This window comes from Macrobrachium nipponense, chromosome 33, assembly GCF_015104395.2.
Source record: "Macrobrachium nipponense isolate FS-2020 chromosome 33, ASM1510439v2, whole genome shotgun sequence".
Lineage (NCBI taxonomy): Eukaryota > Metazoa > Arthropoda > Malacostraca > Decapoda > Palaemonidae > Macrobrachium > Macrobrachium nipponense.
The window spans coordinates 1,026,979-1,045,855 of record NC_087219.1 but is presented as its reverse complement, the minus strand read 5'-3'; the positions used below and the strand labels follow the sequence as shown (position 1 = coordinate 1,045,855).

Sequence of the window (18,877 nt, the reverse complement as noted above, 5' to 3'; positions counted from 1 at the left end):
CACCCCGTGGGTCTTTCAGTGACATCATTTCAAAGCTTGTAAAATAAAGAAGAACCAAAACAATAATATTCATAGAGATACTCAATAGAATTGAGGACTGAGGTAACACGGTTTTAAGCATCGCCATATTGTTCTAGCGCCAGATCGGCTAGCCGATGTCAAATAGACCCCATAAAACGTTTCCATAATTGTGTGTAACCGATACATATTCATTTATTATTACATTTCTTTCAGAATTATGCAATGTAGCCTATAAGAACTGTAAAAACAGTTTGATATAGACTATATATCTAGCCATTATAATTATCAGTTTAATTTTTCACGATAATTATTGTAGGTAGAACATTTGAATACTTAGTATTATTTCAGGTAAATAATTAATTTCCTTATCTCCCTTTTATTATTATTATTATTAACAGCTGAATGTATTAGAATTATAGAATATACATTTAAACTGGCACGTGCCAATGACGGGTTGTAGAGCGCCCCTTTATATGATATTTGTCAATGTCAAGAAGTTTCCTAGTTCCTGAAGTGAAGTTGAACATCTATTGTTTATCATTAGCAAATTCAGTGACTTTCAGTATCTCTGGTTATAGTTTGGGTTAATATACGTCTTTGAAAGTTACGTAAAGGTAATTGTCATTCGTTATTAATGTAATTTCTTTTATAATGTGACAGGCGTTTTCGGGGAGATGGAAGCCGATAACCCACGCTGCTCTCTTTTGCTGCTTCTGACAGTGAAGATAATTTCATTATAATTCACGACCTGTACAGTCTATTTCGCCTACAGTGCACCTCACGCTGTGTTCTGTATACAGGCGTTTGCTGCGTCGGTTAAACGACAGAACAACCTTAGCAATTGATTTTTCCTTTTAGTGTAGCTGATGAAAGAGGTCAAACCTACCTTATCACGCCTCTATCGGGGACCCTTTGGGAAAGGGGCCCCTGGCTGGGGGGAAGGGTGGTTGGGGGAGGGTTTTGTTCAAGAAGGGATTGGGTAAGGAAACCCGTTGTGGCAAAGGGAACTACTACTTATACTATCACCTACTAACCTAACCTACTAGCAGTAGGCCGGACCCCCCCTCCTCCACCATGAAGAAAATTTTTTATTATTTTTTTTTTTTTACCTTTTACCAAAATCACGCCTATAACCCTGCACATGCGCGATAGCATTCCAGGATCGCCATTGTACAATAACATACCTATCAGTTACCTATATGAAGCTGATTGGGGTAAATGACCAAATGGTGACATATCAGCCACCTCTCTTGGAACGCGGCCACTTCCTGAAAAAGCCATTTTGTAATTTAGGAGAAAACACTACTACGAGAGGAACGTATAGGCCTAGGCCTCGGTGTGCTGCCAGGATGGGCCACAACTCTTGACTGATGCTTATGGCAGCAAATTCATGTACTTTTTCGGGAAGGTGACCGCATTCTGGGATCGGTGGCCACTTAGTATGTTGCTGTTTAGTCATTTACCCTACTCTTTATTGAAAAGCATGTAAATGACCATCATTTGACCATTCGGATTTTAAATCTATGGGTGGATTTGCTAGCATAAGTTAAGGTGTTCTACATCCTATTTGGAGATGTCACCCAACCACAGGTGTAATCTAGGAATCTAGCCTAATACCGTACTCTGATATGACCTACCACCAGTTAATCACCTTGTTAACAAGCTTTAATAAGTGCTTCCACCTAGGGCCAGAAATATATATAAAAAAAGACTGGTTTGTGTTTATTGTCAATGTGCAAGTTATTTTTAAAATTTGGTTTATTAGATAATATAGATGCAACCTTGAAAATTCAACTTTTTATCCTGTTACATCAAGTTTTTATAGACATTTTATTTTCCAGGTACTGTTCTAGCCATGAGTTTTAGCAGTTTTAAAAAACTCATAGAAGTTGGAGACACTGTTATCCTTTATATATCAGTTAATCATCTGTATGCAATAGAGGTAAGCCATAGCTATTATGTTTTGGTATTAGAATTAATATCCATTATCAAAAGTGACATTTCTTGGAATTTGTATCTAAATGTAGTGAAAAACAGTCAGGCTAAAGGAACATGTACCTTTTGAGAATGATGATGAAACCCATTTTTTTTTCTAAAGTAAAAAATGTTGTAGATACCAAAAGGCAAGTAGTACTGCTTTTAGTCTTATGTGGTTGCTAAGTTGAAGTGTGACTTTCTTTCACTTGCAAAATTGATAAGTTGTACTTTGATAAACAATTTGGCTAGTTTGAAAATTGGCCTCATTATTTTTATGAAATTTGATTTGAAAATATACTGTATTTTGAGTAAAAGTGAAAATAATAAACATAATTTTGTTATTGGTAATGTAAAGTAATAAATATTTTATGTATTTCAGGTCAAACCCAAACTAATAAACAAAAATGGCATTGAGATTGACAATGTGTTCCAGACTCGTTATGGCTGCCTAACAGTGGCAGATCTTGTTGGTAAACCATTTGGCTCAAAGATCATTCTTCCAAAAGGCTGGGTTCATGTCTTATACCCAACTCCTGAACTTTGGACAGTCACTTTACCACACAGAACACAAATCCTGTATACCCCTGATATATCTATGGTAAGTTACCTAATACTTCACATTCACTTGTATTTCAGTTTTTTTTATCATTGTCAGATCACTAGTCAATTTAAAAGTTCAGAAAACTACAGATGCAGAAATTTGTTTTTTGAGAAGAATGTAAAGGAGAAAATGATGGTGGAAAAAAAATTAGAGGGAAAAGATCTTAAATAGAAGTGAATTAAGAAATAGAAGAATCATTTGCAAGTAATGTACTACATGTACTGTGTTCATCTGACACATGGTTGTACAAATTCAATAAATATTTGTTTTTACCTTCAAGCCTTATACAGTATTTTCCTCTGATTTTGGGTTCTGTATCATTACAAGGGAATATATTTGTGAATGTAGTAATAGATATGAAACTTGTATAAAACATTAGCATGTATTGTACAATACAATAGTATCTTAAATTGTTTGTAATGAATCTTAACCTTATAATTATAATTATGAGTCATCATAGAAGCCATCTCATTATTTCAGGTTATAACACAACTGGAGATAGGGCCAGGCTCAGTTGTTTGTGAAGCTGGCACCGGAAGTGGATCCTTGTCACATGCTCTGTTAAGAGCAATAGGTTCAACTGGAAAGTTGCACACCTGTGATTTTCACAAAGAACGTGTTCAGGTACTTACTTGTGTAAATGATTGCCATTTAAAATTTGATAGAATGTCATGTAGCATATGTGCATAAGTAATTCACTTCAATATTATACATTTCATGCCTCAGGACAGTACATAGTAACCCAGTTTGCTAACATTATTTTTGTATTCTTGATATACTAGAATTGCAGACTAGAGGGCCTTTTGTTAGGTATTATAATTTACCACAGTACATGGCATTGTGATGAATGTCTAGATATTTTAAGCACTCCATTGATAATATTTTGGAACCATATGAGTAGCCTATGGCCATTTATACGCTTTTACTATTTTGTACTAGGGAACATTAAAGTGATTTTGATATTTCTGTTAGGCAGCTCTTGATGAGTTCACTCGCCATGGCTTTGGTGATCGGGTGACGTTATCCCATCGAGATGTTTGCGTTGATGGTTTAGGAGTTGAAGGTGTGGCTGATGCAGTCTTTCTTGACTTGCCCAAGCCCTGGGAAGCCCTGCCCCACGCTGTGTCAGCAATGAAAATTGACGGTGGAAGAATATGCTCGTTTTCTCCTTGTATTGAACAGGTATGTACCAAAGAGTCAAGTTATGAAATTTTTTGGTCTTATGTACTTTTTTCTTAGAAGAGAAGAGGTTTGTAAGGGTTCTTGTCATTCTGATTGCCATGAAGTGTTATTAGATGTTGGAATTAGATTGCTTAACCTTATTGGAAGGGCACATATCCTACGATGCGCAAAAATGCCATAAGAGGTGAAGCTGGTTTTATCATATGATAATCATTAATTCACATCATGATATTTCAGAGAATTTTAAAAATTTGTAATTTTAATGAAATTTGTGAAAGATCTTGATTATTTTGAACACCTGTTTGTTAAAATTCAATGTACTAATGGTGCCACTGAGTTACTGCGATTCAATCTTAGGGCGCTTTTTCAACACTGTTAACAGCCTGTTACAGTGACGTTGATGGGGCTAACAGTAAGAATAAGCATCAAGTTAATGGTGCTTAAGGCACTGATAACAGCAAAAAGCCAACTTATGGCGCAGCGCTGGAATGGATCCCCTGCCATAAGTTGAGGACACACCGTATATAATATTTATTTAATAAATATACCTGTTTGCCAGTTAGAAAGGAGAAATGTATTATAGAGTTGATGCATAGGAGAAATGAACCACTGAGATTCAGTGTACATTACAAATCAGAGTATATATACAATGTTTATTTGACCAGCCAGTTTTCCTTTCAGCAATTGGAACTTGACCCCACTCTGTAAACACATTTTCTACCATTGGTTCACTTAACATGATATTGCAGTTTAGTATGGTTTGTATTAGCAGAATAATGTCTTAAAACAAATTTTTTTCTGTGTCCTGGAGAGGTAAATTGTTTTTCAGTTGCAGCATGAGGTATTCATCAAAGTGGAATTTCCTGGAGAAATTTATTATTAATGGGACTACTGAGACACCTTTTGATTCCCATAGAGCTTGTTTTAGGATTTGTTCTTAACCTAGGTATTATATGTAGCAAGACAGGTAAAGAGGAGGGACGGCTACAAGCCAAGAGACCAAAGGACATCATGGGTGAATAGTAAAGACAGAAAGCACTATAAATGAGGGCTAAAGGGACATTACAGAGATCTTTTACATGGTTTGTGGGGAAAATAAAGGTTTGATATTTTAAAGTTCTGTGCAGTTGTCTTTGATTAGTACAAACGTTTATCTTTATTGGGAAATCAAAATGAGAAGTATTTTTTATTCGACAGGTTTGCCGTACTTGTGAAACTATGTCGGCCCTAGGCTTGAGGGAAATCACCACCATGGAGTGCCTGGCACGAGAATTTCAAGTCAAGAATATTAATCTTCCTGTGATACCAAGTAGCAAAGATGTAAGTGTGAACTTTGATGTTTTTAATGTGCTACCATATTAATATTAATATTGTAATGGAAATGAATTCATGCATACTTTATTTGCTATAGTTCTAAGCAAGGTAATTAGTTACTGTACTTCATCTTTTTGAGTGAATTGTATTAATGGGGTGACCTCCTTTCCAAAGCATTTGAATTATTTAGACTGGCACTGAAAGATATCCTGATTGGCCAAAGCTGTAGATCAATAGGGACCATCTTTAATCTGCTTTGGTGCCTGGACCTCGTGATATTAGTGAAATTTACTTATCTTGCTGAGTATGTGTATACATAATCTAGTGATGCACCATAGTAGATTCCTCACTACCCAGCACCAGTAATTTAAGAGAGGTTGTAATGCTAGTTTGTTTTCCTCCACCTTGATTTCTCTGTCAACTTTTTACATCTGGATTTAACTCTACTGGCTTTATTACATTTTTTTTATTAGTGGGTATTATTATTGTTATATTTTATTTTTATTTTGACCTGTCACAGTCATCCTATTCGACTGGATGGTACTTTTAGTGTTGGGATCTGGGTTGTATCCTGCTTCCTTAGGAGTCCATCACTTTTCTCACTATGTCCTCTGTTTCTGATAGCACACTATTCTGCTATTCTTAATGGAGCTACTGTGGCATCTAGTTTTTCCATGTTCCTTTTCAGGGATCTTGGGATCATGCCTAGTGTTCCTATGAATATGGGTACAATTTCTACTGGCATATCCCTTATCCTTCTTAGTACATCTGTTGCTGAATGTTCCTGGCAGTAGAATTTTTGCTGCCATATCTTTTATTACATCTCCATTTGCATGTATGCCTCCAATTTTTTCATCAGAAACAGTGTTTCTCTCAGGTTTACTAGCATTCTTGATTTTTACTAGGACTCTAAATTATTGAATATTATTTGGAATGAATCTTACCTACTGTAAAAGTTAGCTTACATCTTTATGCCATCAGGCGTGATCAGCATTTAAAAAAATTTAAATTACACTCGGACCTATTAACAGTTTTTCTTGTTCTTGGGCATTGTTCTAGTGACATATGCTCTCTTTTCTCTCTTTGCTCAGAGAAAAGATATACTATAGAAGTTTAAGACCTTCCCAGAAGTGTGACAGTGCCTAATTCAAACTGCGTAGGTAGGCTATGTCCAGTGTTCAGTTAAAACTACTAAGGGTTTACCTGGACAGACATAATCCTTCAAGAGGAGAGAGTTTTTAAAGTTTCCTGTGGTGTTAGAAGGCAAAACACTCCTATGTCCAGGGTAGCTAAAGTCAGTGGTCATGGAGTTGGTTCCTGAGCTTTCAACTTGCTCTTGGCTTAATTACTGTAAGTATGTTTGTATTTCCTTTGATCCCTTTTCCTTGTAAAGGTTGTCATGCATCTCAAGGGAGATGTAACTGTTTTTGCCTCATTATTTGCAAAATGTTTCATTTTAGGCAGATAGTTTACGTAGACAGTTCATTAGGGCACACCAAAAGCCTACTCAGTCTTTTCCTTTCGTCTTCTGGTTTTGCTTCTCCTTCTCCTTCATTAGCCTACCTGATAACCTAGGTTAATTCCTCTCTCTCTCCTGCTGCTCTGCCTTCCTTTGGTCCCTGTGTGGTTCAGGAGAAAAATATAAGTAATTGCGATTTTTTTTATATCAGTCATGTATATATAAGAGAGAGGTGTTGGAGCTTTAGCATCTGTCTTTAACCCACCATCTAGACTACCCTGCATCAGTTGGTCTTTTCCTTTACAGGGAAGCAAGGCATATCTCAGGACCAAAGGTATGTGCCTTTCACTACCTCTCTCAACCGTCAATATGTATGAATTGTTTGGTAGTTTGGCTCTCGTGTTCGCTAATTCACGTGTTACCCGTTTAGGGAAAGTGATTTGAAATGGGTGTAAACTGTATAGTTATTTACGGTTACAGACTTATTACTTTTGCCCTTGTAATTCTGAGTCACGCACTAGTTCTGTTTTCGTTTGCTTTTCTGATATCTTCTCTGTACAAACGTTATCCTTCCCCTCTCTTTCTCAGTTTTCCCCTGTAACATCTTGTATCTGTCATGTAACAATTACAGGTATATCCCCATTTACGATGGTCCTTTTACGTTAAGTTGAGTTTGCGATGTGGTTAGTGGTTCCGATAGTTTCGAAGTTACAAAGCAGTACCATTACGACAATATTGAAAATATTTTAAATTTTGCACGAGGATCGCAGGCAGGCATATGATGGCATCGTGAACTTCTTGGAGTTTTGTTTATGATACACTAATTCATATTTTATTTTTATTACACAATAATTCATATTTCATTGAAGGATATATATGTACAGTACTGAGAGAGAGATTGAGTTACAAGGACTGGGATGTCTCAAAGACTTAATAGTTCTTCTGAGAGAGAGAGAGAGAACGAACTGAGGCATGTTTACATGAAAGCCTAATATAGTAACAGACACACTTACACTGTTTTGTTTATATTTTATGCTATAATGTTCATGCCATGGGTGAACTTGGTACAGCCTGTTGGGTTTTGTCTTGCCTGCATATGAAATAAGCATTTTAGATATTTTTATAAGATGCACTTTTTGTGATAAAACTATTAAAAAAAAAAAGTATAAACATTTTTAGTGGGTTTTTCTTGAGTTTTAACTAAAATAGGCAGTTTTAAGCATTTTTATAGGGTTTCCACTCTTCGCAGGTTCTAGCTATATTCACAAGGGGTCTGGTACCCATCCCTTGCGAAAACGGTGGGGAACACTGTGGTGGCTTTTCCTCTTCAGCCGCTTCCTTTTCTAGAGGGAATCAGCCGGGTTTCAGAACAACTCTTACATCTCTGTAGTCACCTCTTTAGTGTTCTACAGATAACACAGTCTGTCATCACGATTACGTGGTGACGCCATGCAAATTACCTCTTAACTTCCCCATCCATGCAGACGACATCCATTGCCATCAAGGTTACGTGGTGATGTCATATTAAAATCCTCTCCTCCGCCCAAATAGCCATTCATTCCATCCGGCTCTGTCTCCCAGCATTCTGTTGCCTCATTACTGATGTTCCGGCGTGGTCATCACCCCTTCCATCTTAGTTCTTCCGTTTACTTTAAACTTTTGGAGTTTCATCTGTGGTTTTGGTTGATTCCCCCTCGTATTTAGTGGTGCATAGCTCACATGGTTCCGTTCTTGTATCCTTTTACCGTTGGTTTACTTCTGCCTAGGCTCCTGTTAAAATGAATGAGAAGTTAACACAGATTATGGTAAGATGCTTTATCATGGAAGTAGAGCTTTTTTTTAGGAAATTGTTTAGTGTGTAATAACTTGGCTCCTAACACAAATAGTGTAGTCTGCTCACAACTGTGTTTTGTACATGAGGTATAAAGCCCTTAGTCCTATCGTTGTGACAGGGACACTTTCCCCTTAACCAAATATGACAGTAACCTTGCTTTCCATCTTATTATTAGTTGTTAAGAAATCCCATTTTTGAATTTTGGGAGCATGAAGGTACACGTTGGTGTACAGGAACATGCCTTCATATATGAAGGTAGTAATGTCTTTAGTCTTGGATTGTAAGTTATGGGCTTTTGACTCAGGCACAGGAGTCACTTGTACTCGACGAGATAGAGTCCTTTATTCCTTGTAAGGATCCCTTGACAAGTCTCGCTACGAGGGCCTTACACCTTGTCATGGTTCCAAAGTCTGGTACAGTACTTGCCAGCAAGGATCACGCAACAGGCAAGAATGTTGAGAAGCTTTTTCTCCTCATTAAAAAGCTTTTTGTTCGCTCGGCTGAACATTGTTTCTCTGGCTGCACTAACCCACCATCCTCATTCATTGTGGTAGTCAGCTAACTTAAACAGTAGGTATGATTCATTCTAAATATAATGATAATTTTCATGATAGAAATAATTATCTGGATACTTACCTACTGTTGAAGTGGAAACCCAGCCAGACTACCCACATCTTGGTGGGTGGTCTTGAAGATTTCTGATTCAAATGTTTACATAACAACACCACCTGATGGTAAAACAGATTACTACAGAGACAGTCCTAACGGGTTAGCCAAGTGTAATTTGAATTTTTTTTAAGTGCTGATCGCACCTGATGACATGAAGATGTAAGCTAACTTTAGCAGTTGGTAAGTATCCAAATGGTAATTATTGTTGTTCCGACACGGCATACAAACCTTCGGTCCTTTTACAATAGGAAGGTACTAGCGGCAGCTGGATAGGTCGTAAGCTTTCGAACAAGGGGTTCGGTAGTTAACTGCTTGTCCGACAGGCTCGCGCGCGCGCGACTGGGAGGTAAACAAATCACTTTTGCTTTCGGCGCACAGCGAGTTAGACGTGTGTGTTCGACGCTCTCTGCCCGCTTCTCGTCGTTTGCTTTCCTTGAGTATATGTTTGTGTTTGTGTATGAAAGAATCATTGTAAGTACAATCATTTCTCTTTTTTCATTGAATTGTGAATTTTTGGTCAATTATGGAATCTCCTCGCCTCGCTACCCCACGGAGACTTTGCCCGGGTACCGAAGGGCGTAAATGCGGGAAGTTCCGCTCATTCCCGGAAATTGACCCACATGTTTTGTGCGCTCGGTGTCGGGGGCGCGAATGCACCCGAGCCGAGCCATGTGAAGTTTGTAATAATTGGTCGGAGGCGCAGTGGGACTTTGTATGAGGGCAGGAAGAAGCGAAGGCCTGCAAAGGAGTCGTCGGAAAGCTCTCCCGCGACTCCTTTGGTTACGGACACTTCGTCGTCTTTGGCCTGCGCCCGCTCAACTTCCACGTTTGGCGCCTTCCCCTTCGAGGGGGGTTTCTAGGTCCTTCTCCTCACCTGACTTGTCGAGTGTGGAGGAGGGCGCTAGATACCCTGACGTCGAGTTGTACTCTGGGTCCTCTATCCGTTCGCTCTTCTGGCGAGCGGGTTAGAGGATCCTGCTAATCACCCGACTTTGCTTCCTCAGGTGCGGTTGCCGCGAAGGACGACCTCGGACAGGTGTGGGCATCGTTGGGGCTGCAGGGCGTGCCGAGTGTCCGGGGCAGGGGGGCTCTACCATCTCGCTGGCTCCGTGGCGGTCACCCATGCGACGGTTACGACCACCACCACGACCCTTACAACACCTGGCTACGCTTCACCTCCTCACCTGGTGTACACCCCGCACGCGGTCTCTGTAACACCTACTACATCGGTGCAGGGGCCAGTCGCCGTACCACGGGGGAGTGTGATGCCGCCACCTGGGTTTGCCGTGCTGCCGCGACCGGACTTCGTGTGCCCGAAGAGCTCGCCCCTGGACCTCCCACCAGTACCAAGGATGTCTGTGCGCTGGTCCGTCCAACTGGACAGCCTGCACAGCCTGCCGTACCTGCCTTACCTGCCCAGCCGCCGTTCACGGACGTGACGTTGATGACCACTGCTGCTGTTACTCGTACCTGCCCCTGCCGTCTCTACTGCTGTTCCTGTGATGCCTGCACCTGCTGACGTTGTTCCTGTTCCTGGCTCCGCTGCTCCCGATGCTGATCTGTTCGGACAGGTGCGTCCCGGGCCCTGTTGCTTCGGCAACAGCAGCCCCGGCTCCGCTCTGGATGACAGATCTGACGTCGTCTGAGGAGGTTGACGAGGAAGAAGAAGAAGAGGAGGAAGGTGTCGTCGTCGTCTTCATCGTCTTCTTCGTCGTCGTCGTCGTCTGCCGCCTCTTCCCCTTCTTTCTTCTAAGGCTCCCCCGCCGAAGAAGAAGGTCGCCTCCCCCCCCCCCTAAGAAGTCTCCTTCGGGAACTTCTAAGGGCCCGTCTCGCTCTGGTGAGACGGGGGGTTCTTTCCGCTGGTCACCCTGCTCCGGGGGTTCGGGGGCAGGACCCGTCTCTTCTTCCGCGAGAAGAAGACTACGGGGACCAGAGGAGTGCCGGCTAACACCGGCACTTCCTCACCTGCTGTTAGTGGTTCGGCCAGGCAGCAGGATCCGTCTCGGCCTCTCGTTCGCGAGACCCGGTACCGAGTGTACGGTCGCCTAACAGCGACCGTGCAGCCAGGAACCAGACCTCTGAGTCCGCTCAGCGTCAGGTTCACGGCACGGAGCGGAAGACTGGTGACAGCCGCTCACAGCGACTCTCACCAGACCAGCTCTCGCGGCGTGACGTGACGGTCCATGACCGGCCACGGGCTGAGGCTGGGTAAGAGGTCCCCCCGTTCGCCGGCACCAGCCACGGCTGGTACCAGCGAACTGACGCGCCGTGAGGATACGCACCGGTCTCACCGTGACAGTGGAGCTCGCCGGTCGCCTGACCGTCACTCTCACAGAGAGCGATCGGGTACTTGCGACCAGCACCAGCTCCTCTGACACACGAGACCCCGGGGCCGCTGTTCTCGGTCCAGCCGTTCTCCACAGCGAGACGGCTCGACTAGGTCTGCAGCTCGATCGCCACCGCGGGTTGACGATCGCCTGCAGTCTTCCAAGCCCGCTGTTCTGCCAGCGAGCGAGGAGGGAGCGTCAGTCTGGCCTCTCCATACCTTCAACCTCCTCGGGGTACACCGGGAGGGGCGAGGTATTGAGGAGTGATGTGAGGGGTGCGCCCTCAGGATCCCACCACGTCGTCGTACGTACCAGGCACGGTTCTCGGACCAGCCAGGTCGTACGCACAAGTGGTTGGAGGAGGACCACCCGAGAGGGGTCTGTCGCCTGTTCCTCCCCTTGAGGGAGGAGGGTCTCGGGAGATGCTCCTGTTTGAGGGACTGGATGGTCCGACTCCGCAGGACGCAGTCACTCCTGAGATCCAGAGGAACTTTGCCGAGGTATTGCGCTGATTCGTCAGCACAACGACCTCGGGGAAGGATCGCCGCTCCCACCATCCGAGCCCACGTCCCGGCTCGAGTCGTTCTGGGGCCCGAAGAGTGGGAACCCAGACCGACGGTGGGTTTGCCGCGTTCCGAGCTTGCAGACTCAGTGCTGGACCAGGTTGAATCGCTTGTCTCCGGACAAGACGGTTCGCTCAAGTCTGGCAGGTCGAGCAAGCTACTTCCACCTCCTCTGCTGCGAACAGCGGCATTTTTACGTGCCATCTGAAGACCCATGCCGCCCAAACCACAGGTGAACCCGGAGTTAGCCAGGCTGACTCCGGGTGTGTCTCTTGCAGCAGCTCCTGTCCGAGAACCTATGGTTCTCGCAGCAAGAGGCACTCGGCCTGGAACTACCGCCATGGGCAGCTTTCCAGGCCGTCTCCTGGCTAGATCTGTGGTCCCTCACAGTATCTAAGGTCGCAGCCAACTCCAGGGAGAATTTCTCCTGAAGATGACTCGGCCTTTTAGGAGACTTTGCCAGTCTGGAGGAAGAGCCATCTCCTTCCTTGCCCACCAGACGGTGAACCTGTGGGCCAACCTGGTTCTCCGACGAAGGGACGCCGTCCTTACTCGGGTTTCCAGGGCGGCCGGGCGTGGGCGTGAAGCGGTGTTGGGAACTTCGCAACGGACCTTTACGGAGTTCCACGTCTCTCTTCCAGGAGAGATGGGTGGACGCTGCGGTGGACAGACGGCGCACTGATGACCAGTGACCGTCTGGTGCACCAGGCAGTCTCGAAGGCTTCTGGGCAGCCTCGGACTGCGGCCAAGTCTAAGAGCTCGGCTAGCGCTTCCTCGTGGCTAAGACGGTAGCTGCGTCGAAGCCCCGGGGAAAGACTCTGTCTTCTTCGACTTCTACCAAGGGGAGCCGTAACCAGCCCTCCTCCCAGCCCTCCTCTCCCGTGGAGGCTCTGGGAAGAAGTCTAAGAAAGGGGGAAACGCTAGGGACGGCGTTCCCCCTCACCTGCTGCCGGAAGTGGGGTGCCTGGCCAGCCATTGGGCAAACTTGGCAGCGCTACGGCGCCGAGACCTGGATTGTAGATTTCCTTCGGGAGGGATATCTATTACCCTTCGAATCTCGGCCACCCTCACCTCCAACCCGGTCCAAACAAGCAGTCGTACGTTCCAGGGTCATCGAAGGACGTAGCACTGAGACAGGAGATCAAGGACCATGCTGAGCAAGAGAGCTGTAGAAATCGTCACGGATCAGTCACCGGGCTTTTACAGTCGACTCTTCCTGGTGGAAAAGTCTACGGGAGGCTGGCGCCCGGTGATAGATCTCTCTCCCCTGAACCGGTTTGTTCGCCAGACCCGGTTCACGATGGAGACGGCACGCTCAGTGCTCGACTCCATCAGGGAGAACGATTTCATGCTTTCGGTGGACTTGAAGGATGCGTATTTCCAAATACCCATTCATCAGTCCTCCAGAAAGTAGCCCATCCGCTTCATCCTCGACGGGACGGTGTACCAATTCAGGGCACTTTGCTTCGGTCTCTCAACCGCCCCACAGGTGTTCACCGCGAGTGTTCACTCTGGTGTCTGCTTGGGCCCATTCGCACGGGATACGTCTGATGAGGTATCTCGACGATTGGTTAGTCTTGGTGAGCTCCCGCTCGCAGTTGCTACAGGACAGGGATCGAACTGCTCGAGTTCTGTCGCGATCTGGGGATCGTTGTGAACTTCGAAAAGTCCGATCTCGAGCCCAAGCAGAGATGAAGTACCTGGGTATGCTGATCGACACGGTAGCAGGGCGAGTCTTCCCCGCAGACTCGCGGATCAGCAGATTCAGGGAGGCAGCCAACCAGTTCCTGTTCTCGGCAGGAACAGGTAGCTCAGCGATGGCAAGTCGTGATCGGACACCTGTCGTCACTCGAGAAGTTAGTCCCTCACGGGCGTCTTCACCTGCGGTCTCTTCAGTGGAGGCTAAAGGAGAGTTGGTCACAGGCGACGGATCCCCCAAGCTTTCCAGTGTCACTGACACCGGAGGTGAGGCAGGATCTAGCCTGGTGGCTGGACGACAGGAACCTCTTAAGAGGAGTGCCTCTGCGCACTCCCCCCCCGGACATGCAGCTGTTCTCAGACGCATCGACCGAGGATGGGGCGCACACCTGGAGGAGTTGCTGACTTCAGGAGTGTGGGACGAGAACGACAAGCACCTTCACATCAATGTACTGGAACTCAAGGCAGCGTTCCTCGCTCTCCAAGAGTTCCAGGACCGCTGGTGGGGACACTCAGTGGTGTTGATGTGCGACAACACCACGGTAGTGGCCTACGTCAACAAAACAGGGGGGCCTAGTGTCTCTCCCGTTGTACCAGTTGACTCGGCAGGTGCACGAGTGGGCCGAGGCACACTCAATAGAGCTGTCGGCACGCTACATTCCAGAGAAGAGGAAGGTAGTAGCAGACACGCTCAGCCGTCGGGATCAGGTGATAGGGACCGAATGGTCTCTACACCAGGACGTGGTGGAAAGGCTCTTCGACCTATGGGGCGACCAGTCGTGGATCTGTTCGCCACCCGGCACAACAGGAAGCTCCAGGTGTTCTTCTCGGCCGTGCCGGACCCATGGGCAGCTGCAGAGGACGCTCTTCAACACCCGTGGGGACAACCTCTTCGCCTATGCCTTTCCCCCCCCGTTCAGCCTGATTCGCAAGGTGATCAGTCGAGCACTGGTCACCCCCGAATCTCAGGATGATCCTGGTGGCTCCCAAATGGCCACAGGCCATTTGGTATCCGGACCTGCTGGCTCTTCTCGCAGGAGAACCGAGAGAGATTCCCCCTTGGCACAACCTTCTCGCCCAGCCACACGTCGAGCGGTACCACCGAGCAGTCCAGTCCCTACGTCTTCACGGCTGGCTGTTATCCACCATCTCTTGCGAACGAGAGGCTTTTCTCGTAGTCGCAGCAACAGAGATGGCTGGAAACAAACGTCCGTCAGTCCTCTGCAGCTGTGTACCAGTGGGAAGTGGGCCGTCTCTGTGTTGGTGTCGTAGACGGGGTCTATCTCCTCTCAGAGCCACCACTCTTCAGCAGGTAGCGGATTTCCTCGTTTTTCTTCGCCGGAGAGAAGAAGCCTCCTCTCAGTCCTCACAGTCAAAGGATACAGAGCCGCCTGGCGCTCGTCCTGAAACTGAGGGGATTGGACATCTCGAACTCGTTCGAGATATCCTTGCTCATGAGGAGCTTCGAAAGGTCTTGCCCACCCAGGGAACTCAGGAGGCCCCCTGCGTGGGATGTGACTCTCGTCCTTAGGAGTTTGACTCGAACGCCGTTCGAGCCACTCCGAGAGTCGTCAGACAGGGATCTGACCCTCAAGACCCTCTTCTTGCTGGCCCTGCATCGGCGAAGAGAGTAGGGGAACTTCATGGTCTTTCCTATGATGTACGACATTCCAGGGGATGGGGATCTGTGACGCTCGATTTCGTCCCGAACTTCGTTGCGAAGACTCAGAAACCGTCGATCCCTGACGACAGGTTCGAGTCATTCACGATTCCCTCCCTAATGGGACTTCACCGATAATGATGCGGATGAGATGCTGCTTTGTCCTGTGAGGGCGCTACGGCGCTATCTGAAGAAAACTCGACACCTCAGGCCTGAGTGTCGACGCCTCTTCGTTAGCACCGGGGTAACCAAGAAAGAAGTATCCAAGAACACTCTTTCATTCTGGCTGCGTGAGTCATCAGGAGGGCGTATGAGGCTGATGGTAGTGACGACATCCGTACGTCCCGTCCGAAGAGCTCACGAAGTCAGAAGTATTGGCCCTCGTTGGCGTTTCGTAAGAACTTCTCCGTGGCGCAGGTCCTGAAGGCAGGGGTCTGGTCTAACCAGACTACTTTACTCCTACCTTCGGGATATTGCCCACAGGTCCTTGGATACTTTCCTTGGGACCCGTGGTGGCTGCTCACAAGTTTGTGTAGCAAACCCAGACCCTCCCCGCAGGCTGAAACAGCATCGAGTCCTGGTGTGACTGTGTGGATGGATGTGTGAATGAGTGAGTGACTGGCTACCCTCTTCCCGTCTTTTCCTCCTCCTCACCTGTGGGCAGAGGGCCACGGTCGTCACTACGCTGATGAGGACGAGATGCAGGTGAGCTATATGACAGAGCCCCATCTTATCCCTTTCCACTAGGGATGGAGCAGAATATCCACCACTTCCTCCTACAAGGGGGGGGAAGTGGATGCCTACAAGAGTCACAAACCCATGACTATTTGCTCCTGTACAGGAACAAGTTCTTACATTGCTGGTACGAAGAGATACGCTTGCCTCTCTCTTAGTACTCGGTCCAGAGGTCTGACCATTGATCCTGCGGTGCACCACCCCGATCAATCGGACAGAGGCTTGGATCCCTCCCTCGCTCTTACACCCAGGGAGGCTTCAATGGTTGGGCGAACACCAGTCTGTTCACAAAAGACTCAGATTCCACCCACCAAGAAGTGAGTCTTCCTATTGTAAAAGGACCGAAGGTTTGTATGCCGTGTCTGAACAAATGACAATTTGTCCAAAATTGCATTTTTCCTAACTATACAAAACCTGAGGTCCTTTTACACATAGCCCCACCTCATGCCACCCCTCACTCTGCAGTTTTTGCTTGGGCCAAAAGCAAAAGTGATTTGTTTACCTCCCAGTCGCCGCGCGCGCGCTGTCGGACAAGCAGTTAACTACCGAACCCTTGTTCGAAAGCTTACGACCTATCCAGCTGCCGCTAGTACCTTCCTATTGTAAAAGGACCTCAGGTTTGTATAGTTAGGAAAAATGCAATTTTTGGACAAATTGTCATATCATGAAAAAATTATCATTTTTATCCAGGTTGATCTTGAAGGAGATAAGAAGACAGAAAAATTCAAGAAAATCAAACTAGATAACGAAGCCACAGACAATGTTGAAATGTCTGCTGAAATTAGCACATCTGATGAGATGTTGGTTGAAGAAACCTCCAACAAAAATCTTGAAGCAAAAAGCAGCGAATCAGCAAGACCGAACCTTTCAAAGGAATACAAAGAAGTAAAGTTTCTATCAGGCATCACTAATTTGAAAATGCCAGGTCACACAGGCTATCTTACGTTTGCAACGGTGCCTCCGGGATTGAGAAGAACCATTATAGCAAGTAATTGTCCTGAGGTTGTTGAAGACAAATTAAGTGAAGATGCACCTCCAACAGATGAAGCCGAGGTGCAAGCCCTCTGAAAATCTATTTTTCTACAGTGTTTTCCATTTCTAAGAAGAATGATTTGCATCGCTCACACTTTTGTTATTGACAGCAGATTATATTTATGTATAATGATAAAGAAATTTAGGCTAAGATTTCAAATATACTCTACTATAAATTATTCGTTTGAAAAGGTCATCCTTTACCCTAGACTGTTTGATATATATTTTGAATGGTTCAGACTTCCAAAATTGGATAAGTAAATTGTACTGCCAATGTCCAAAAACCTATTACAAAATGTACATGAATCAAAAATTTAAAAATGTCTTTTGAATAATTACCATTTTACAATGGTTGCTTTTATGTATCTCTAGTCTGATCTTTAAATTTACTACTGAGTTATGTAGTTCTGAAATGGCAGGTGAAAACTGGAGCAAGGCTGATGTAAAGAAGTCGGCCAGAATATAGGCAGATGTCAAAGAAAAAATATGAAAAGTAAAAGTTCAATAGGAATGCAAAGAAAGGCCACACTACACTGCAAAATACTTATAGTACAGTATTAGCTACTGCTTATAGTGCAGCGCAACTAGTACCCTTAAAGAGTGTAGTACCCTTAAAGAGTGACCCCTTATTGGGGGGTTATTGCCTGAAATTGCTTACAAGCATCAAGAGTAAACAGGCCAGAGCACTTTGTTCGTGAAACTGAATTGCTTTCTTTCTTTTTAGTGTTTGAAAGTGATTAATAGTCTACTAATATAAAAAAAATTCATGGGTATTGAAGCATGGGAACCAGTGGCAGAAGAATGATAGGTCAGGGGACCCATTCACTCATTTGGTAAACAGCATCACTTTTCCCCTCAGTTATCAGGGACAAACGTGGGGTTGATGAGTGGTGCCATTTTGATAAAAGACTTTAGGTTCATATATTTATGTAAACTGCAAATTACCTGAAAAGTAGGTGTGTTCCAACAAAAATACAAACCTTATATAAGGAGAGAATAAAATGCAGTCATTGAAGTGAGCTTAGGATTATCAGTGATTCTGAGCCAAGCCCTCATTGTCGGATTTCAGTAGCACCTTTGATGTTTAGTCGTTTCCCTGCACAAATTAAAAATCTGGTGTGCTCTTCGGGAAGATTTTGATGAGCTTCTTCAAATCTAGGTCCTGCTTCATTCAAATCAGTAATATACAAAATTGCATGCAGTCTACCCACAAATCCCATTTGTAACACTTCAAGAACAAGTGTGTTGGTTGTGGTGGTAATAGTCATCAGGATAAATATAGAAATTAATGTGGATTTCAAAATCATTTTAGTTGCACAGGGATCACTCAAAACACATAAGATAAAGTAAGGATGAACCTCTTAGCATTCATCATCTTAAAGTTGGTGGTAATTGCTCAGAGAAACATGAAATGGAAGCACCAAAATCAATTTTTTTTAAGGAAGCTAATCAACCGGTTAAGTTGAATGTGACTTCTGGTAGTGATAAAATCAAATCTACTGGACTTTTTGTCACTTTATCTTTGTTGTATACATCTCCAGAGAGGGGAGATTGTGAAACTCATTTCCTCGTTTATGGCATTTATGCCATCAACCTTGTTATGGTTATTTGGTTTTAAGTTTACCATTGTTACTGATACTGATTTGTTCACCTTTTGCAGTCCTTATTTCAGTTAGTTTTGCTTTTCTGCTGTGTATATATTGCTTAATTAAGAGATATTGCAGTAACAGCAGTAGTTACAACAATTGGAAGAGGCTGGGAAGCCAGAGAAACTTCATACACATTCATCCACAGAGTACTAGTTA

At 44.9% G+C, this 18,877-nt stretch overlaps 1 protein-coding gene across 1 annotated transcript; it reads left to right on the top strand.

Moving 5' to 3' along the window:
- Positions 1–500: 500 nt before the first annotated feature.
- Positions 501–17,248, top strand: LOC135202920 (tRNA (adenine(58)-N(1))-methyltransferase catalytic subunit TRMT61A-like). Its single transcript, XM_064232379.1, has 7 exons — positions 501–635; positions 1,863–1,963; positions 2,378–2,596; positions 3,080–3,223; positions 3,572–3,781; positions 4,979–5,101; positions 16,731–17,248. Exons 2-7 carry the CDS (start codon positions 1,877–1,879, stop codon positions 17,106–17,108), a joined length of 1,161 nt encoding a protein of 386 aa, XP_064088449.1. The 5' UTR covers positions 501–635; positions 1,863–1,876; the 3' UTR covers positions 17,109–17,248.
- Positions 17,249–18,877: the final 1,629 nt, after the last annotated feature.

Excerpts from the sequence above, each read along its gene's own strand:
- LOC135202920 (XM_064232379.1), top strand. The coding sequence starts at position 1,877 with ATGAGTTTTAGCAGTTTTAAAAAACTCATAGAAGTTGGAGACACTGTT. Across the intron at positions 3,224-3,571 it reads TTCACAAAGAACGTGTTCAG|GCAGCTCTTGATGAGTTCAC; the intron begins GTACTTACTTGT and ends TATTTCTGTTAG. Across the intron at positions 5,102-16,730 it reads TGATACCAAGTAGCAAAGAT|GTTGATCTTGAAGGAGATAA; the intron begins GTAAGTGTGAAC and ends ATTTTTATCCAG.